This window comes from Choloepus didactylus, chromosome 16 (genome assembly GCF_015220235.1).
Source record: "Choloepus didactylus isolate mChoDid1 chromosome 16, mChoDid1.pri, whole genome shotgun sequence".
Taxonomy (NCBI): domain Eukaryota; kingdom Metazoa; phylum Chordata; class Mammalia; order Pilosa; family Megalonychidae; genus Choloepus; species Choloepus didactylus.
Genome location: NC_051322.1, coordinates 792,434 through 814,386, shown reverse-complemented (window position 1 = coordinate 814,386; position 21,953 = coordinate 792,434). Strand labels below are relative to the sequence as shown.

Sequence of the window (21,953 nt, the reverse complement as noted above, 5' to 3'; positions counted from 1 at the left end):
GCCTCAGCGCACAATGAAGGTACAAGCGGCGCTCCTTGCATGCTGGGAGTCGCAGTTCCCATGGCGCCCGGCTTCGGGAGGTAAAGGAGTACAGTTTCCGCAGTTTGAAGCCCCACGAGGTTTGATACTGGGGCGTGTCCGTTACCGGCCTTCGTGTGGGCCTCGGCGTTTACACGAGGGCCACCGTCGGTCGCGCACGCACGCACGCTCGCGTCTCCGGAGCCCGCCCCCTGACGTCAGCGCGCTCTCCAGGAAGTCGGCGCAGACCGAGCTGGCCGGTGGACGCCGGGCTCACAGAGCGGGAATTGCCGACGGCGCCGCTGCTGCCCAGGCCCGCGGCTCCCGAGCGGCTGCCTGAGCGGCTGTGATGGGCCCCGGACCCTGAGCGGCCGGCGCGGCACCTCCGCCTCCGTCTCCGACCTCTGCCCGCCGTCCCGAAGCCGCACCGCCCCTCTGCCGGGCCCGGCCCGCCCGCGGCGCGCGCGTTGCCATAGCGACTCCTCTAGCGCGCGGACCCGGAGCCGGAGGGGGCTGCGGATGGCGGCGCCGGCCCGGGAGGGCGGCCCCGCGCAGAGCGCCCCCGCGACCGCGGCGGTGGCCGAGGTGCGGTGGCCGGGCCCCGTGCCGCTGCGGCTGCTCGAGTGGAAGGTGGCGGCGGGCGCGGCGGTGCGCATCGGCTCGGTGCTGGCCGTGGGCCTGCCCGCCGCCGGGCCTGGGGCCGCCTCCTCCGCGCCGCCCGCCGGGCAGCCCTCGCTCCGCGCCGAGCGGGGGGCAACGCGCAGGGTGCGGTCGGAGCGCGCCGGCGTGGTGCGGGAGCTGTGCGCGCAGCCGGGCCAGGTGGTGGCCCCCGGGTGAGTGGGCGGCCGCGGGTGGGCGGGGCGGGGGCGCGCCCCCGGGAACTTGCAGAAAGGGGGACCCAGGCGGCCGGGTGTTGCTTGTCTCTAAAGCTGGGCAGTCACCACTAGTGGTTTTACCCACCGGAAGGAATTTTTAAGCTTCTTGTTCGGCTTCTGAAGTTGGTCTCTTGGGTGAAAAACTAATTATTCATTCGTTTTCTTCTGTGACAGGCGGTTTTTTCCCCCATGAGTTAAGAAAACTCGGGAGTGACGGGCACACTCCAGATTTGTGATTGTAATACGAACTGATGAGCCATGTGCAGTAGTAAGTTCTTGTAAACTTCGTGAAGCTCAGTTGTAAAAACGTGATACATTTCCAGTCCTAACTGAAGACAGAACCAGGTTTTAGCCTTCCTGGTACACCGCCCTCGTGGTTTCTGCATAGTGACCACATAACTGACAGCAACAGAGGTTCTCAAAGACCGATTCAAGGTGACAGAATAGTAAATTGTCGTGGAATAGACTCCAAGGCTGTAAATATGCACATTTTAAGGTAACAAATTGGATTTTATTCCCTTTGTGAAATGCTTGAAAGAAAATTTTTGCTCTCAGAGTTTACCAATGTTGTTGTCTGAAATTGGAAATCATGATGTTAAAATTAGTTTTGAGTTGGCACGTGCACACGTGTATGTACCTGATTGTTGTGGTTTGGGTTGTAATGAACAGAAACCCAGATGCTTTGAGAGGGAGAGGTGAGCCTTCCTGCTCAAGAGGGCAGGGCCTGCCTAGGGTGGGTCTGGGGTGAGAGCATCCCTCTGGTGGACTACTATGGACTACTACCAACATAATCTTGGCTTCAGCTGGCTTCTTTTTGTTAGCTGCTTGCTGGTTCCCTGCCCTGCTTACTCTGTCTCTTCTCTGCATAGCTTCAGCTTTCTAGTGGTTTCTGCTCCATGCTCCCTTTGGCATGCAGTTCGTTTCCCAGTGCGTTTGTTGAGCATGTGCTGTGTGCTGGGCTCTGCAGATAGACTGATGAATAGGACAAGACTCCGCTTTTCATCGCATCCTCGGAGCCTCATTCTCCGTCATCTCTCTGCTCCTTACATTTGTGGTCTGTCTCTATTTCCTGGTACCTGTTTCCCAGAGAGACAGCGTGGCCCGGCTCATCGTTGGGAACATGGTCATGCTTTGAATTGGTTGCTTTGGGCTCAGGGCTCCCTGCTGGCCCACCAAATGCTGGTGGGGTGGGGGTGAGAGGCTGCTTCTCCAGGGTGCCCTCCACGGGAGCCTTCTGCAAAGCTTCCTTCAGAAGGGGTTGAGGTCTGCGTAGGTACTGTGATTGCATGGGTATCACAATCGTGTCAGAAAAAAATGTATTATCAATCATTTCTTTGAAGGTTCATCTTATTTTACTGTTGCTTGACCCTTACTTAGCAGGCCATGGTTGTCAAACCATGGATTATATAGGTAAAAGTCTGATGCCAATGTGTCGACTGTGTAGAAAACCACTGAATTTAAGAGACCTTCTGTTGTTTTATTCTATTTCTCTGATTGCACAGAAAGGGCAGTGGAGACCCAAATTGTGGTAGAATGTCCACGTTCAATTCTTAATCAGATTCATTAATCTAGTTAAACAAATAGATCCAAATTGTTGATCTCATCGGTCAATCAAGTATTTGAGTGAAGTTGAAGTTAAGTTCCCAGAATGTGTGGTAGCTTGATGTTTTTCTTTTTTGTAGTTGGATGTATTGGAATTTTGGTGTGTCTTGTAGCCGTGGTTCATGACAGTCTCTTTGAGAAACTGATGAGAGTCATGTCATTTCTCTCGTGGATCGTATACCTCAGGTTAATCCCTGATGTAGAGAGAGCAGTACACTCTGTTACCTTGAGGGGGATTTAAAACGCACCCCCCTTTCATACTGGTGTTTCTGTGACCCCTCCAGGGAGTGCTGGAGTAATGTCACGTGGGTAGTTTCCAGTGGTGCCCTGTGAGCGAGTGCACACGCCACGGCACACGCCACGGCACGCTGTGGTAGGGCCGGGTGGGAATAGTTAGCAAAGCGTTATCTGAAGGCCCTGCTGGCATTTCCCTTGACAGTGCTAATCATTTGTTTGGAATAAGTTTAATGACTTTTTGCCGCCTTATCTCTTTGAAACCCATACGTGTATTTTGTGGCAGGGAGTCAGTGGCTTGCAGGCCTTGTTCACGCCGCTCCTCCGGCAGACTCCACTGCACCAGGCGCAGATCCGAGTGGCTTCCCCCCACTGTCGTGAGGGGTGTTTAGAACCACCGTGGAGGGGCCGTTCTCCTATTTCTGGGCTCCTTTGTGGAACACAGTTTGAAAAGCACAAGTGTTTTAAAAAAAGACGATTTACTAGTAGGTTGTTTTTGAATACCTCTGTTATGTGACTGGTGTCCTGCAGTGTGGCGAGCCAATGGCTCTGGTACCTGTTCCTGGAGAGCCCTGGAAACAGACAGCCCTGGCTCCTCACCCACGGATGGCCATTGAGTTCCTCCAGGAAGTGAGCTCTTCAGCCAAGTGGGTCCTTACTCACTGTTTAATTGTATTTGGGACTTTTTCTAAGATGGGTTCTCTGTGTCTCCCCATGTGATTCAATGGAGACTGTTGGATTAATTTAATCTTACGCTGTGAGGTGATCCTTAGGAGCGTTAGTTATTCTTTCTGTGATCCTCTGGGGCTCTGCAGCAGTGAAGAGCTGTTTCCTTTCTTCTGACGGGCCCTAGACCACAATACTTTCACTTTAAAAAGCTGTTTTCCTGTGTTTCTTTCACGGGTGCTTTGCCTGCAAGTTGTTAGTGTGACCATCTCCAACGGCAGCTCTGCAGTCCTGATGGCTCCAGGTAGAGACCAGAAAACCAGGATATCACACTCCAGAGGAGCTGTACCCAAACCCGCAGTATTTCCGCTAGAAAGCCCCAGATTTTGAGTATTTTATTCAGCAAGTCCACAGAGTCACACTTATGGATTGTCTCTACAACCTCCAGGAAGTCTTCCTGCCTGGAGTTACAAGTCCTTGGAGATCTTTTTATGGGAGAGTGGGCATTTGATTAGCATCTGCTTTACTCACTTCTGGACTAAATTGTCTGCTTTCATGATTTATTGTGTATAGATCCTTAGAGAACCTTCTCTTGAAGTTTTATAGATAACACACACTTGTGACAACAAGTACATAGAACTGTTTTTGAGGAAACTCGTGACCCTGCCCTGGGCACACCCTGTGTGGTGGGGGGCAGCCGCCCCCTGCTTACCAGCGTCCCGGCAGCCCCGGGAGCCTCTGACCTTCAGGGACAACCTGCAGCCCTTGCCAGAGAGAACCTGCAGCCCTTGCCAGAGAGCGCGGCGCCCACCGCCGCTGCGTGATCACAGTGTGGCCTAGAGAAGGTGCCGTCGAGGGCCTCCGGAGGAGTGCCTGGTGCGCACGGTTTGTCGGAGAGTGAACATCGCCAGCTTCGCACTGAGCTGGGCCAGCCCTTTGGCGCCGTGGGTGCTTGGGCCACGTCTGAGCCCTTCGTGCAGTGATTTTGGCCTTATTGCTGGCTGGTGAGGGGCTTTTGAAGAAAGTCTGATGAAATAATTTCCTCTCGGGCTGTTTGTTGTTGAGGACACTGTTGACTGTGGCACGCGGAACCTTCCGGAGGAGCAGAGGCTTTGTCCAGAGGGCCTTTGCTTCTGTGCAGGGAGTGCATTTTGTGCCCTTGCCTCGTGGTCAGCTCCCTCTTTGGCCTCTTTGATTCTGCTTTTTTCCTTCTTTATCTGTTATTGTTCCTTCATCTTGATTTTTTTCATGGGGCTTGTAAAAATACTGGTTTTTAAAGAATGAAGCGTGGTATCTTTGAAGAAAGATAATTAATGCTTATTAAAATTGACCTAAAGAATTTATGGCAATAAGGGCCTCAAGTGACTTGGTAATGTATTGAGCTCTAGTGTGTGGACTGTGTGGCACCCTCTTAGCCAGGATGGCTGTAGGTTGACAAATAACTATTTACTGTTGAGACTGTAGGTGTGTTGGTGGTTTATGTAACCTGTGGTCAGCGCCCTTATTAATTCAGACATTTCCAGTCCAGGCTCTGTGCTGGCCAGTGTGGAAACAAGGAAGCAGCTGTGAGCCTGCCCTTAAAGAGCTTGGAGCATTAAATCACAAACGGGCTCTACAATAAGGAATGTTCTCAAGGAAAAGTCGAATCCCGTGCTGGTATGTGTCAGCTTGTGCAGCTTTGATGTTAGTTACTGAAGCGTGGCGTGGCGGGAGAGAGAAGCTGTGCACCTGCCTGCCAGGTAAACAGCAGGTGTGTGGGAGGCCGTGCTGAACACCAGCAGCAGCACACGCCTGTCAGCTGTAATCACCATGGATGTTTCATCATAGTCACCGTCTGCCGGAGTCATCCCGACTGTCCGAGGTCAGGTGACGCGGGAGCTGTCCTACCTGACACCCGAGGGAGGACACTCAGGTGCTCAGGAGCCTTGGCTTGCCCCTGGGCTTCACGTCCCCTTCTTCCATGCTGCACCCTCTCCGTAGGCTGTTCCATCCTAGAGATTACCAGTGTCGGGGAAGCGCATAGAATGGTGGTATAGATAATATCCAAGTGGTATAAAATTAGTTTGATTTGAAAATATTCTGACAAGGTGACATCTGTCAGAAAGTAGATCTGAATTAGTTTATCAAATGATTTCCTTCTTCCCCACTGCACCTGCTTTTTTTTGTCTGTCATTCTTTGAGAGATATTGCAGTTCCCCAAAGAGAGAAGATTAAAAAAAAAAAATTAGGGAATGTGTTTGGTAATAGGGTAAGGACTAAAAAACAGTGTCCCAGGCTACCTTGCCCCTTGGGGTTGGTGTGGGGGATTGTGTTTGCTTGTGTTTAAGTGATGTCTGAATAGCTTTGTCTTTACCCTGATAGTTTAGTTAGAATAATGTCTGTGTTGGCTGGCATTCCATGGGGGTTCTAAAAAGCAGGAGAAAAAAGAGTTATTAAAGAGAATGAAAATCATTCCAGTAATAATCGTAGTACTCTCATTATTGCTTTGTAGATTTTAGAATTAAAAATCTTAGAGGAACTGTAATGAAAGAACTTGGAATAGAATACAATCTAAAGTTAGTACCCCAACTTGATGTTCTAAAATTAGGTAGTGAGAGGTTTTTAAAATTCTAAACACAGTTCAGGCAGTGCCCTAAAGTAATCGTCTACTGAAAGTTTGTCTTGTAAGGAAGGAAATTACTTTTTCATCCTAATATCAAGAAGATGAATTAGTAGGTTCTTTTAGTGAAGTCGTTTTGTTCTTCACTATTGACATCTGCACCGTGTAAAAAATTACTCAATTAAAAACACATTTAAGTCTAAAACTTGGGAAATGATCACTGTTTTAATTGAATCCTTTAAACTGGTAATTTGTATTTCAGATGGGTTTTTGTTTCTTCTGCTTTTTACTTAATGGAAAGCCATGGGACCTTTTCACTTTCTTAGTTCTGTGAGCATATATTATTTACCTTTGTTGTAGTTCTTTTGATTTTTAAGTATTTCTGATCTTATCTGTTCAATAAAGGCCTCTGAACTGTGTAAATGGATTTTGAAGCCCATCTGCCTGAAAATATGTAGGTTTTAAGAAATTGTGTGTATTGCCCAATTTATCTCCATTTTCATGTTTTCTTTAAAGTTAATTCTAAAGTGGATTGTATGAAATCATGAAATACCACATACCTGCTATGTAGGAATGGGCACATCTTCAGTTTTCGATATGGTTTTTAAAACAATGCACACGTGAAAGCTGAGAACAACAACACAACTGCAGTATGTCAGTTGCCTCGGGAAGCATGCTTTTTGTGTTTAGGGAAGAGAGAGTCTGGAGGAAAGGTACAAAACAATGTCAAGGTTCTCATATACTATCTTAGAAGACAGATGCACTTGTTGGCAGCCTGTCTGAGCTGGTGTTGTCGGCCTTGGCGTCCCCAGTGCACCCCAGGCTGCCACTTCCATCTTCTTCGTGGCTGACTCTGCGGTTGGGGGACCTTGGTGATGGCCTGGTGGTCAAGCTCGTTTCTCCTGTGCTGCCAGCAGCTGAGCGACGTGTGGTCTGTTTGTGCGTCACAGTGGATGCTTTTCCGTGCTGCCTTCTTGGTGTTCGAAGTCTTTGGTTTGGCTTCGGTTTTGGAGGGCGGGAGCTTCCTTCTTCGCTTTTGGCACCATCTTCATGAAAAGCAGTACCATTTTATTTTAATGCATTTTTTTTTGTGTTGGCTACAAATTTTTGGAAATGCAGTATGTAACCATTGGCTGATATCTATATAACACAGTACTGCCTTTTTATCTTAAACATAAAACAGGGAAGGTTATGGCTCTTTAAGGTTGGAATGTTTAAAATTGTTGGATGTTAATTTGAAGATGTTCGAGGCTCTCCAGGGCTGGCTTGGGGGTGCTGATGTGATCCTGGGGGCCTGTGGCCTCAGCAGAGTGGAAGCAGGAATTACGATGTAGTGTGGTCTCTGTATGACATGTGCTTTTGATACATTTTGGGAAAATAAGAGTTTTACAAGATAAGTCACTCCAGGCCACAATGGAAATGTGTACGATTTAAAGAAATCTGAAATGAATTCCTTTGTAGACCCTTAATGAGTTAATGATAATGTAGATTTTTGTTGGTATTGGGAATTGGGCCAGCCCATGCTTGTTTCGGTTTCTTCTTCTGCAGGTGCTTTGTGCTTTGTCTTTTGCGGCCATGGGATGCGGTTGCCTCTGCCAGCCCTCCTCTGCCGGCTGCTCCCTGGGCCGGCCTCACCCCCGGTTCCGAGGGCTCAGAGCCAGCTGCCGGATGGCCGTCCCCACGCTCTGCTGCTGACCGGGAGGCAGGTTGCAGCGTGTGGGCCCAGCTCCGGTACCCCCACCCTCACCCCTGGAGCTCCAGTCAAACGAGTGCCCTTTCTTCTGTTCACCTTTTTTTTTTTTTGGCTGTAGTTACAGACTTAGAGAAAAGTTGCAAGAAAAGCACAAAGGATTCTTATGTAGCGTCACCCAGTTTTCCCACACGTGAGCGTTTTACCAGGTTTACTTTTTCCTTGTCTCCCTCTGCAAACACATCACTGTTTCTCTGAACAGATTGGGAGTAAGTTTCACATGTGGCATCACTTCACCTCTCAACACTTCAGTTTCCTAAAAACAAAGGTGTTCTCTTTCATAACCACCATGCAGTTATCCAAATGCTGTTTCAGTTATTCTCTGCCTTGCAGGCCTTATCAGATTCCCCTGATAGTCCTTTGTAGCCAAAGAAAAGCTTGGGTCATATGATGTATTCAGTTGTCATATCTCTTTGGTGTCCTTTAGTCTAGAGCAGCTTCTCGGTCTTTTCTTTCTTTTTCTTAACGTTAATGTCTTTGAAGTGTTCTGCTCCGCTATTTTTTGAAACGTCCGTCCGTTTGGAACTGGTTTTGTGTTTTCGGTTGGGCTATCCATAAGTGAAGATGTGTTTCCTGAGTCCACCCTCTCAAGCTGGCCCTTTCTCCCACTCCAGCCGTGTCACCTGTAGGTCACCCGGTGTCTGCCGGGATCCCATCCTGAAAGGTTACCAGTTCTGTTCTCATTGCCGAGTGTCTTGTGAGAGACAGTATCTTCCATTCCCACCAGAGTCCGAGCTACCTTCTGTAGCGCCTGCTGAAGCTCGTCTGCGTCTGTGCTGGTGATGGCTGCCCAGTGTTGGTACTCGCAGTGCCCTCGTTCTTTGTACGTTGACTGGCCTTCTCCTACAAGGAAGGTAAATGCTTTGTTAGTACGGACACCGGGGTTCTTATTTTGTTCGCTGGATCGGCTTGCTCACTGTTGTTATTGACGTTTGTTCCCACATGCTCCGGGTTTGGCAGTGAGGCCCCTCCTGACGCGGCCTATCTGCCTCACAGCGCTTTCCCAGCCCCAGCCGCGGATGCCACAGTTTCTCCAAGAAGTTCTGCTTCCTTGTAAAGGAGGATGGTGTTTGAAAACAAGCTCGAGGTGACAATACACTTCTGTGCTCAGAATGTTAGAGCTTAGAGGAGATCCTTGAGGTCCCTGAACCTGTGAAAGGAGGGAAAGTGAGGCCCCACCTGTGGGCAAATTCTTAGCAGTGGCAGTTTCTCCAGCAGTTTTGGTCTCCCGGTCCCCCAGGCTTTGCTCTTTCTGATAATACCGCACTGTCTCATCTTCCTATTAGAAAGCAAAAGCAGACACAGTTCAATGAGTAAAAAATCCAGTAGAGTTTTATGTTTATATTTTCCGAAAAATCATAACTTGTTTATAAGTTGCCTTTTATGGTTTTTTGAGTGGATTTCTTTTTCAAGGACAAACTCAAAAAGTTAACATTTATTGGTGACTGATTTGACATTTTTGGTTAAAATGTTTTTGTATTTGTGCTAGTATTAGCATACAGGAAAATGGTTGCGTTTAGAATTCATAATGCATTGTCCCCCTTTGGTAGTAGGGGGTCTGGCAGTGGGTTGAAGCTGAAAACACCAAAATCCGTTCAGTGGTTTTTACTCCTGTTTTGTGTTGGTCGATACCTGCAAAGGTGAAGGATAAAACCATCTTGGACTGAAAACCGACACTGCTGTTCCATTATTTCCTCCCCACCCCCAGCATTCCATCACTTTTTTTTGAGAGAGTTTTTAGCCATCCAAAATAAGATGCAGAAGGAAAGTGTGCTGTGATAGAGGCATGCTTAGCTCTGACCCTGCCGGCAGTTTTACTGCTCTTACGTAATTGAGAGAACAAAAGTCCCTTTTCCCTTCCTTTTACTTTGGACTTAGAATGTCTTTGAAATACCATGCAGGAACTTTCTAACCCTCCGTACTCACGGTCCTCTCCGGGCCACATGGCAGTTTTGCTGGGGGTGGAGCAAACAGAATTCGTGGGCTTAGCTGAACCTTCCTGTCTTTTTTATGCTTGTGAGGGTCACACACTATCCAGGGGTTTGGGGACCTGCCTATGGAGCCCTGCTCTGCCCTGGGCTGTCTCATCGTCCCCGTGTGCATGATTAGCCCTCTTGAATGGGGTGGGTCACATCCCATGTTGAAATCACAAGGTCCCGACTACAGCAGGGCTGCACCCCAGGAATGGATTCCACTTCTGGACTCGAAAAGACATTTTCTTTCCATATGCAAAATACTTCCCTTATGTAAGGCTCTATTCTCTGGGGACTCGTTTTCCGAAAGCTCAGTTTCCCATTGGATTTGGCCATTAGGACGCTGTTGGTGACATATCAGAAACTCGTTTCAGCAGAACAGGAGCAGCAGGACAGACTCAAGAGGGCTGATAAGAGATGAGGGCAGCATGGATGAGCAGATTTAAGGAGAGAGGACACTGAGTGGGCTCACAGGCTGAGGAGGAGAGGGGACAGGAAGTTACTAGAGGAGGTGGGGAGCCAGTTCAGTTTCCCTGTCTTCTCTCTACAACATTCGCAACATTCAACAAACAGCCAGGTAGCTAATCCGCCCAGATCTAAAAACACCATCATTCCCCTCAGCCTCCTTGAACATCTTGCTCGGGTGATGAAAGACCAAACGCACGACTGTTACAATACAGTAGCATATACAGGTCGTATTGACAAAGAATGAACATCCCTTCTTCCCCAGCTTCACTTGGGCCACTGCCCAGAACCTCTTCCCACCCAGGCTGCCAATGAGCCCCTAGCTGCTTTGCCCCCAGCTGCACCCTTCACATACCTGGGTCCTCAAGTGCCTGATGCTGCCCACCTTTGTGCTCTGCACCTGAGGGTCTTTCTGCCTAAACCACACCACGAATCACCAGTCTGCCCGATTCCTCTGCCCGAATACTCCCGATTGTCTTTCAAGCCCCACTGAACGCGCCTTCTCCCGGAGGTCCACTCTCCAGGCCCCCAGCTGGGACAAGGGCCCCCCGGGCGGCTGGCAGGACTTGCGCTGCCTCAGCTGTGCCCTGACAGCGAGTGTTACAGCTTGAAGGCCACTATCCTCTCTCCCGCCAAATGGTGCGTCTGAGAGGGCGAGGAGAGACCAGGGTGCCTGGCCTGAGCGCAGAGCCCGGCACCTCAGCAGCTCTCAGAGAAACGTCTGCAGAACGAACACGCACACAAGTCAAGAATTCAGTATACTTTCGGCAGTATGTGCTGAACACATTGAATGAGCACATGCCTTTCCTAGAAAATCTTTCACATACTACATTTATATTAACAGAGTCGTGTAATCGCCTATATTACGGGGTCAAAAAAGCTTTGCCTGTTTCATTCTGTAGTATGGCTCAGAGCTCAGCCAGGGATGATCTTGCCATCCAGGGATTATTTGACAGTGCTGGAAACATTTTTGTCTAGTGGGTGGAGGCTAGAGATGCTTCGAAACATCCTCCAATGCACAGGGCCATCCCCCACGACAAAGAACTATCTGGCCCAAAATGCCAGTATATGCCGAGGTTGAGAAACCCTGGTATAAATAATAACAGATTGGCTATCTGCTTTTAAGTTTTTTCTAATGGGCTAGTCCACTAGCTGAATGTATTAGTAGGGTAGCCTTTCTCAAAATCCTACAGAACAATCCATTCCCCAGAGAAGACAGTTGCTAGAATGAAGGTGAAGAGAACACTCAACCAGAATTGTAATCCATATGCAATAGCTCCTGCTTAATGAACGATACATTTGACAACTGAAATCACTCCCCAAATCGGAAGAGAATATTTAAAGTTAAACACTGAGTATCATACAAAAATGAATTCTGTGCACAGCCTCCATAAGTATTCACTCTTTGGTGATACTGTTTTCAATTGTCATATGCAAAATATTTAAGGAATACATAATATGTTAACTCACAAATCAATTTAATCCCTCATAAAATGCCTTGAATTAGAAAAAAAGTATTGCTCTTCTCATATGACCTTATTTCTACCTCTGAGTGTTAAGAATACAAAAATTCATATGCATAAAAAAATTTTTAAACCTGTTTGTATTTACTGAATTTAAGCTAGAGCTCTCCAACGTGAGTCTGCTAGTAGCTCATGCCCCAAGTCAGCTGACCACAAACCAACACACAAGAACACAAGAAATTAGAAAGGACGTGTGTGGTGGTTTGAAGCACTGTGGACCCCAGAAAAGGCCATGTTCTTTTAGTCCATTCCTGTGGGTGCAGGCCTGTCATAGGTGGCTGAAATCTGCGGCAGGTTCCCCACAGCTAGAGAAGCCTCGACTGCCTTGGCCCAGGGACTCGTGGCTCTTTACCATCCCGCCCCCAAACCGCCGTTCTCTTTCCTCTTTCCTCTAGCATTCGTTAGAGCTCCCCCGCCCTGTGTGCCGCTCCCTGCCCTGTGTGCTACTCCCCCCGTGTGCTTCTCCCCCGTGTGCTGCTTCCCCGTGTGCCGCTCCCCACTGTGTGCCAACCCCTGCCCTGTGTGCCACCCCTCACCCTGTGTGCTGCTCCCTGCCCCGTGTGCTACTCCCCCCGTGTGCTTCTCCCCCGTGTGCTGCTTCCCCGTGTGCCGCTCCCCACTGTGCCGCTCCCCACTGTGTGCCAACCCCTGCCCTGTGTGCCACACCCCGCCCTGTGTGCCGCCCCCTGCCCGGTGTGCTGCCCCTTGCCCTGTGTGCTGCTCCCCCATGTGCCGCCCCCCGTCCTTTGTGCTGCTCCCCACTGCGTGCCACCCCTTGCCCTGTGAGCCGCCCCCTGCTCTGTGTGCTACTCCTCCCCCTGTGCTACTCCCCCTGTGTGCTTCTCCCCCGTGTGCTGCTTCCCCGGGTGCCGCTCCCCACTGTGCTGCTCCCCACTGCGTGCCACCCCCTGCCCTGTGTGCCGCCCCCTGCCCTGTGAGCCACTCCCTTGCCCTGTGTGCCGCCCCCTGCCCTGTGTGCTGCTCCCTGCCACATGCTCTCTTTGCGCTCTGCATTCGTTCTTGCCCCTCGTTCCTCTGCTGCCCCCGGTCATATGTCAAGACCTGGATGTTGCCTCCTCTGTGAGGCTGCCCTGGGAGCTTTCTTCCACTTCACGTAGAATTAGTCACCCCACTCTGTGGGTTCCTGTTGTACATTATGCCTCTCCTCCAGCACTTTGTTTTTGTTTGGCACGTATTGAAGCTGTGTGAGCTGTTTGAGAGCAGGGCAGTGCTCAATTTCTGGCAGTATTTCTTCAAAGTGGCCAACGCTTTTGCTCTTTATTCTTGCTGCCAGTTTACCTCTCCTCCAGTGCCTCTACCTCAAATACTATTGCGGTTACTTGTTGCTCAGTTTATTATAGGATTAAGTGATAGTAAGTGAACACTTCCAAAAGAATGTACTTACCCAGTTTTTGGGAAAATAGTTCTGTGGGGTGAGATATTCTGGAGCTCGGCCTGTGGCCGAGGGAGCACTGGACGCAGAGAGGAGTCCAGTTTTGGCTGGCCCTGCTTCCACAGCCACCACCCAGTGTGGTGCTGCTTGGAGTTCTGGGTTAGGGGTGCAGCTTGCACTGACCTGTGTGCTGAGTGAGACCGGGGCCGCTGATGGGGGGCACCTCTGGGGTGGCTTTCCGCTTGGTGCCCCTGGCCGCGACCCAGCACTGCCATGCCAGATCTCACCTACACGCAGCCTTCTGGTGGAGAATGCAGAGAGTTGGGGAGCAGGGGAGAACCCCCACTGGTAGACCCCGCAGGAAGCAGCACCTTCAGGAGCCTTGCTGGGGTGGTAGAAATGGAGGCTTGGGAGAGCCGTGCACATCTGATTTTATTCCAACCGGGTAGATGGGTAATCCACAGCAGGCAGAGAGGGCTGAAGAGCACACTTACGAAGAGCCGCTTTTCGTCCATGCAGGCAGCGGGCCTGTGTCCGGGGCAGGGCCTCTCATCCGTGCCTCGGCTCCTTGCGCTGCCTGAGCGTGTCCAGAGAGCGCCCCACGGCTCTTCTGGGAATTGACCAGGGACTCTGATTTATGTGGAAGTACAGAGAACCTGGAAGGGCCAAGACAGGTCCAAGAAAGAACTACGTTAGAGGACTTCCGCTCTTTGATTTCAAGATTAGTACGAGGCTGCAGTAATCGAGGTAGAGTGGTATTGCTGTAAAAACAGACATGTAGATGAGTAAGCCTCAAGAACAGAGGAATCCAGTTAATTTTCCACACAGGAGCCACAGGAGCTCCTTGGGGAGAGAGAATCTTCCAGCAGATGGTGCTGGGACAGTTGTGTGTCCACACGTCGGGCAGAATAATGGCCCCACCCCGATGCCCCATCCTGACCCCCAGAACCTGGGAACTTGTTCCCTAAGCGTCAGAGGGGCTTCGCGGGTGGGGCTGAGTGGCCACCTTGAGATGGGGATTGTCCTGGTGATCTGGGTGGACCTGCCTGGTCACCGGGTCCTTAAAGCTGGGGTTTTCCTGCTGTGGCCAGAGGGAGAGGTGGCCGTGGAAGAGAGCTGACGAGATGGCGGTGTGAGCAGGCCCAGGCCCACCACTGCTGGCTTTGAGGATGGGGGAGGGTGGGTTGCCCACGAGCCCCCAGAAGGAATGCGGTCTTGTCCTCACGTTGATCTTAGCCCAGTGAAGCCCCTGACAGAGTTCTGACCTACAGAATTAAAATGTTTGTATGCCACTAGATTTGTGGCCATTCATTACAAAAGCAATAGAAAAGTAAAGCAATCATGTGCCACACACACAAAAAAAAATCCTGACGTTTATACCATGTAAAAAACTAACTCAAAATAGCAAATATAAAAGCTAAAACTTCAAAACTTCTAGAAGAAAACAGAAGAAAATCTTAGAAACTTTGGATTTCTAATTAACAGCATAAAGAATACAAACATTTTGATAAATTGGACTCCATCAACATTAAAAATATTCAACCTTCAAAAGACACTGTTACGAAAATGAAGAGGGAAACTGGAGATTGGAGAAAATCTTTGCAAAGTACACACCATGCCAAGTGTTCTGGGCTGTTTTCCATGGAGCTGGAGGTACAGCAGCACGTCTTCCTCAGTAAAGTCCTCCTTCCAGGATATTTTTGGAGATTCCTGAAATGATAACCCCGAGTGTAAGTTTTATTAAAGTCCTGTTTCTCCTGGCCCTGCCCGAGGCTGCAGCAGGCCCGTCCTGCCTTCCCACTGCGCCCTGTGGCCACAGGCTTGCCCACGAGGGCCCGGCCAGGCCTCCCACCTTTGGCTTGGCCTGCACACAGCACAAGCACTTGGTGACATGCCAGGTTGTCGAACAGGCTGGTTTACCCTATTTCTTGTAATACCTACCCCCGGTGCTTCCTGGGGCAAACGCAGGTTTTCGGGTAGAGCTCCTCTCCTGGTTTACAGAGGCCCCGCTCACCAGCAAGCCCTTCGACTTTTGGAAAAGAGCTTCAGGTTTCTAGTGTCGAACCAGCCAGCACAACTTCACATAAGGCATTTTTTTTTAGCTTTTCCAACTCTGGTTCCCCTGCCCGTGCGAGAAAGGGCGTCTGGGCTGGCAGAGTGGCACAGAGGGAAAGAAGCGTGCTTTCGAGACATGACCATGACTCGCTTGTGGAGGACGGGTCTCGGAAGGTCGTTTGGGGCCATCCTCTGGAAGACATTGGATTCTGCATGGGGGACTGTGTGTCAATTCAGCTGGCAGCTGTGAGGAATGAGGGCTGGTTCCTGGGAGACTGAGCTGCAGGAAGCGGACACAAGTGGGGTCTCCTGGGTGGCAGTGGCAGGATTAGGAAGGGGGTGGACAGCCTCATGCTGGCTCCATTGCTGGGACTGGGTGAGCAGTGACGTGAGAGGAAAGGAAACAGATCCTGGTGCTCTGAGCCTCGTTCATGCGGGAGCAGGAAGCAGGTGTCCTTGTGTGGAGCCACCCGAGGGGAGAGGGTCTTTCCGAGCCCCGCCCCTGCGTGGAGGGTGGAGGGAAGGCCTCCACGGAAGCCTGAGGGGCAGAGGCGCACAGCTCGTGGTGTGGGGCCGGTGACTTGGCGGGGTACCTTGGGGAGGTTGCCCAGCTCCTTGGCCCTGGTGTCCGTGGAGTCCGTTGGCTGGCCGCCGGCTGTGGCCGAGTCTGTGCCCACGCTTGCCAAGCGGGGAAGGCCCTGAGAGGAGGAGAGGGGCTGCGGCATGGTCCAGCAGAGGACGGTTCCCTTCTCCCTTCCGCCTTCCTAATTAGGGAAATTTGAGCAAATTTTTTGGTAGGGGTTAAAATGATATTTGAGAGAGAGAAGGGGCGAGTTGAGGGAGCGAGTTTCTGGAGGGAGCGTTGGGCGTAGCGAGCCCAGGAGCAGGTGTGGACAGGACTCCGGGGAAGACAGCTGCCAGTGCTGGGGGTGGGCAGAGCCCCTCACCCCTGTCTGCTCTGCCCGCCGTGGGAAGGAGCAGCAGGCCCAGGAGCCTTTAGGGCTAGTGTGCGTGAGGGAGGGCCGTCCCTTTTCATCCGTGGGACGTGCTCAGGCTGGTCACGTGGCTCTCAGGGTGTCTCTGCTCTGTGACCGATTGTGGTGGTTTTGTTTTGTAAGAAGCTGCCAGACTTCTCCCGAGTGCCTGTCCTACTCGCCTGCCCACCAGCCCCTGCGCCCTTGCCAGCCTTTGGTGTGGTCGCTCACTTCCGACTTAGCCGTTCTGTTAGGCGTGTGGCGGTGTCTCGTGGTTTTGCGTTGCATTTCCCTGAGGGACAGTGAGTGCTGTGGGACAGCTGTCAGGTGCTGCTTTGTCACCTCTGGGTCCTCCTGGATGAAACATAGGTTCATGTCTTTGGCCCATTGGCCCATTTCTAATGGGATTTTCTTACTGTTGAATTTTGAGAGTTCTTTACATATTCTACCTATTGCTACTTTATCAAATGTGTTGTTTGCAAATATTTTCTCCCAGTCCATAGCTTGTCTTTTCATCCTCTTAAAGGATCTTTCACAGAACATGTTCAGTTTATCTGGTTTTCCTTTCATGGATCGTGCTTTTGGTGTTTAGTCTAAGGACTCGGCCTAGCCCTAGATGTCAAAAGGCCATTTTTTTTTTTCTTTTTTTAGAAAGGCTTATCATTGTACATTTAAGCTTGTGGTCCATTTTGAGTTGTTTCAGGTGTGAGTGTAGGTGTTAACGTGAGTGTGGGTGCAGGTGTGAGTGGGGAGGTAGGTGCAGGTATGAGTGAGTACACGTGTGAGTGCAGGTGAGTGGTACATGAGTGCAGATACAAGTATGGGTGTGTGCATGTGTGAGTGTACAGGTGTGAGTATGGGTATGCAGTTTCAAGTGTGGGTGTGTGCAGGTGCAGGTGGGTACGTGGGTATATGTGTGAGTGCTTGTGCAAGTGTGGATATGTGTGGGTGTGTGGATATGTGTGCAGGTGCGAGTGTGGGTATGCATGTGCAGGTATGGGGGTGTGTACATGTGGGAGTATGCAGGTGCTAGTGGGTACGTGTGTGCAGGTGTAGGGTGAGTGTGCAGGTGTGAGTGTGTGCAGGTGCAAGTGTGGGTGTGCAGGTGTGTGTGGGTACACGTATGTGTGCATGTGTGGGTGTGTACAGGTGCAGGTGTGGGTGCAGGTGCATGTTTGGGTACACGTGTGTGCACAGGTGTGTGCATGTGCAGGTGGCCAAGTCCCCACACCCATCCTGGTTTGTCCCTCTGGAGGCTGCAGTGGAGCCCTGGCTCTCAGGCCTGGGTGTCCTGGCACTTGGAGGCAGGCAGGTGGTGTCAACAGGGATTGGGGGCATCGGTGCTGCCAGGGTCTGATGAGAGCCTGGCACCCCTTGGGCCTCCAGGGCGGCTGTTAGCTCTTCTCGTTGCTGCACACGCTCCTCTCTGCTTGTGTCTGGTAGGAGATTAGCTCATAACTGTGTTCATAATCCCTTTCTGTAGCTTGTGGGAGTCGTGGTGATCGAGCCCATGTCCTTCCGTGTCTCTGTGAAGCCTCTCTTAGATGCAGTGTTCTGGTTGGGGTGCTTAGTCTTTCGGAGAGCACCTTGTGTGTGGTGTTCGGGACGGTTTTCTCGACTCAATCGTGTGTGCCACGTCCTGAGCCCGGAGAGTACCTGATGTCCCCTGAGGGCCAGGCTCTCCCTGGATGGCTCAGAAGGCCCGTGTGGGGAGAGTAGCTCCCCTGGGGGTGGGCCGGCCGTGTTCAGAGCCTCGATTGCTGTGGTGAGGAGAAGGAATTTTATTCTGTGTGCAAAAGAGAAGCAGCCCACACCCAAGCAGCAGTGTTAGAGTCGGGTTGGTTCTTCAGAAAGGCAATTGGGATGTAGCATTGGCATCACTGTGCCCGTGACCCCTGGCTAGGCAAGGGGAGGGCACCTGTGCCCCTCCTTTAAGAGAAATGTGTGCGTTTGGTTTTGGGGTGAGTCTAACAAGCTCTGTACAGTTTGCAGCTTGTGGGGAGCAGACCGGGTGGGGACGGCTGAGGCTGTGAGGGGCCGCGCCTGTGGCTTGTACATGTTGGTGCCAAGAGCCTCCCTGCTGACAATGTTGCCAGATGAGCAGAGCTCAGTGGGCGCATATAACAAAGATAGTAACTTCTGTGTATAGAAAATAAGTATACTCTGATAGTTGTATCAGAAAAATTTGGTTGAATCATAGCTTCTCTCTAGACCAGAGATAATATATGAGGAGGTGATAATTTATTAATTTTTGGTATTATCTCAAGTTGTCACTTGTGGTATTTAATTAACAGTTTCAGTTTTTACAGATTCTTTGTTAGAAGTGTGTGTAACGAGGCCATATGCAAGTGCTGCGTTTTGGCCATTTTCCTTTGTCCCTAGTCGTTTCTTCTGGTCCCACATCCTGAGTTTTCCGGGCTGCCTGGGAGTAACCTGGGGGTTTTGTTTTTGCCTGCAAGAGACCTGCCAGCAAGACCTGGTGAAGTGGCTCAGTCCCTTCACTTTCCAGGCGGAGAGGGAGCTCTGCCCCGTGCAGCCCCGTTACGCCAGCCACAGAGGGGCAGCTCTGAGCCCCTGCTCTTATTCCCACGCCAGGCTCTGTTCACATGACGATAAACCGGGAGACTGTGGCTCCACCGCTAACACGCGTCTTCTCTTCGTGTGTTTGTAGCGCTGTCCTGCTGAGGCTGGAGGGATGCAGCCACCCAGTGGTGATGAAGGGCTTGTGTGCTGAATGCGGCCAAGACTTAACCCAGTAAGTACTGCTCCCGGGGACGGCCCGTGGCTGTTGGTTCATGGGTAAGAAGAGATGAAGGGTTTGAGGCAAAAGGATTGCCCTCTGGTTAGAGACAGCAGCCATTCCCTGTCTTTAGCCATATGGCAGTCCGATTAGTCTCGTCGGAAGGCAGTTCTTTTCATTTTTATTTCTTTTTATTGAGTTGCCAACAGAATAAAACTACTCAGCTTGCGGTATAGGCTAGTTAAAGTAGAAATTAGGATCCAGTTACTTACAGTTAAACGTGTTCTCTCGACACATAACGAATGCACTTGGAAATGCGTTTGTCTGAGCTGCCTCTTCTTTGCTCACAAAGGCTGCCGAGCAAGAATGGCACCCCGCGCGCGCCCCTGTCGACGGCCACCGTGTCGATGGTGCACAGCGTGCCCGAGCTCATGGTGAGCTCCGAGGTGAGTGCAGGGCCCACCAGCCCGGGTCGGCACTGGCAGGCTCAGGCTGCCCGCGATGGTTCTTTCCCCTCCAGAGCTGCTCTCCTACCCATGCGCCTCGGAGTGGGCGGCCTCAGGCCCCTCAGTGTGGTTGCTGCCCAGGGCTGCGGGGAGTGCTCTGAAGAAAGGTGAGCGGGGCGGCGGGCAGGAGGGAGTCAGCGGCCAGAGAAGGCCAGCTGAGGGCAGGGAGGCAGGGGCTGCACGGCAGCCCTGCCGGGTTGTCGGCTTCGTTCTGGAGCCCTGGGAAAGCCTTTGCGCAGGGAGGTGGTGGGGTGAGAGGAGGACAGAGGTGTGAGCGGAAGGGAGGAGCAGAGCAGGGTCAGTGCCTGCAGCACTGGCTGGGTGCCACTCTGGCCAGGGCCTTGCTGTCGGGGGCCCTACAGGAGAGCACATCCCCGGGACGGCGCCTCTGGATACAAACACATCCATGCACACAGGCAGCAAGAGGAAAGACCATTTGAAAGTGATTCAGGGTAAACGGCTTCATTTCCCTCTGGCATCTGGGGCAGGATTCGTGGGGTCCTCCCTGCCCCTGGAAATCGCCGAAGGTTTTGCGTGCCTGTGTTTCTGTGTTGTTTTTGTGACACCTTGGGGCTGCTGTGAACCAGTGCAGTATAACCACAGTGGCCCTTGAATTTTAAACACCTGAAATTAGAGGGAAAAAGGAAAAACAGGTGCTCAAATTCCCTGCTGCTGGAAATGTAGCATCAGTGTCCTTAAGTGCTGCATAAACTGATGCAATTCATGTGTTCTCTTGGGTGGATTGTGGCATCCGAGCTCGAGTGTGGGCTGAGGCTGGGGTAGCAGTGGTTTCTGCGTCCCCCCTCCTCCCCAAGTCCCATGGTTTTAGAGGCTGTTGCCATTGAAAACAACTCCTGATGGAGCGAATCTGGTGGGGACTCGGATGGAATAGCATGTCTGGGTGTGCGGTGTGTGCCTTTGGATGGAGAAGTGGGTGGGCGACAGTGACTGTGAGAGCAGGCTTGGCTGCCAGGGCCCACGCTGGACGCTGGGTGACGCTTACAGGAGGGACGTTTTGTAATTCCACCTCCTGTTGGGTATGTGGGAAAATGTTATGATAAAAAGTTTGGAGAATTACACTTTTTTCTCATTAGGCAAGATTTACATGGCTTTGTTGCTTTTATCTCATATTTTATGTGGCATTAAAGGATGCTGATTCTTAATCCTTCCTATTTTGCTTGAAAATTGAAAGTTTATTGATGATTTCTCTGGATGCACAAGTGGTGTGTATTTCACATGTCAAAGCTTTGCAGTGCTCCTCTGTGCCTTGTCTGGATACTCTGGGGCCTGGCCTGGGCCCGGGGGAGGTGGGTGGGGGAGTGTGGGGCGGGGAAGGGCTGTGGGTCAGCTGTCCCTGCAGTGTCCTGTCTGGGCACTGGCTCCACGTTAGTAGCCAAGGAAAGGTGACTTTGGAAAAAGGACTACGTATTCAAATACCAAGAAACTTGGGTCTTTTCTCTTGAATGTCTGTTAACTTTTCATATATTCAAGAGTCACACAGAGCATTATTGGTTGGCAGGTGTCTGGGCGTCGCCTGTCTCCCAGGTCAGCTGTCCTGGTCATGGGTGAGGCCAGGGGTCTCCCAGGCAGTGCACGCAGCCCTCCCAGTGCCGGCCCCGAGTGAGGAAAACCTGTCTGCTCCAGGGACCAAAGACCTCGGCTATAGGGCCGTGTTTTCACAGGGTGCCTGTGGCCTCTTTTATTAAAAACCTAATTTTATATTATTATAACACAGTTCCAGAGTGTACATTTAAAAAAAAATAGTTAGATACGACATTTTCATGGTTATCATTTTATTAAAATAACATATACCTACTTTAGTCTTTTTTTTTGTGAGAAAGACAAATGCCAGGTAAAAAATGATTCTGGGAGTTTTGAATTACTAAACTTTAAATAAACGTAAGAGAGTGTGTGTGTGTGTGTGTGTGTGTGTGTGTGTGTAATATACGTCAAACAAAACCGGGAAGTTTGAGGGTAAAAAGAGAGGACAGTGATCCCCCCTTGTTGCACTGTAGAACACTTAGCTGCTGGCCCGTCCCTGTGTCCTCCGGGCTGGCCTGGGCAGGACCCGCAGCGTGTCCCGCACAGCAGCTTAGTGCCCGTTGAAACACAGGACACAGGGCAGGCCCTGATGCCGGCGGTCCCCACGTGCTGCCGCAGCTGCACCCTCCCCGGGGCTCTGTAAAGTGGACCGAGAGTGGGGCGGGCGGAAGGCCTCTGGGTGCAAAATCACAGTCTCCAACCCCGTACTTCATGAGTGTCTGCTCTGCTCCTGACTATGCCTTTTTCCTTATAGTCTTGTAACTCACTGTATTGAGTTGCTCCATGGCATTCAACAGAGTATTTATAGAAACAATTGCTTTCTTTTTACTCTCCTTTTTCATTTGTTTACGTATTGAATTAGATTACAAATGATTAGTCACAAGCCAAATGGCTGTAAACAGGTTTATTTTTTTTTACATTTTTTATTGTGAAATATAACGTATATATAGAAAAATGATAACTTTGAAAGTATGATTGATCAAGTAATTAGCAAATTTCAAAGAATGTTTTGGGTTACAGTTCCACAGTTTCACTTAT

General features: G+C 50.8%; 1 protein-coding gene across 6 annotated transcripts in view; it reads left to right on the top strand.

Annotated features, from left to right (window-relative positions):
- Positions 1-21,953, top strand: part of CTDP1 (CTD phosphatase subunit 1) — a 106,595-nt gene continuing 84,642 nt past the window's right edge. The window contains exons 1-3 of one of the 6 annotated variants that reach the window (XM_037805671.1): positions 1-19; positions 18,799-18,882; positions 19,220-19,313. In XM_037805671.1, coding sequence (XP_037661599.1) covers positions 18,842-18,882; positions 19,220-19,313 — 135 coding nt within the window. In that variant the 5' untranslated portion in view covers positions 1-19; positions 18,799-18,841. Of the gene's footprint in view, positions 20-218; positions 852-2,868; positions 8,599-12,572; positions 14,829-18,798; positions 18,883-19,219; positions 19,314-21,953 lie in introns of those variants that run through there. The other 5 variants (XM_037805672.1, XM_037805668.1, XM_037805667.1 and 2 more) reach the window with 5 other exon arrangements.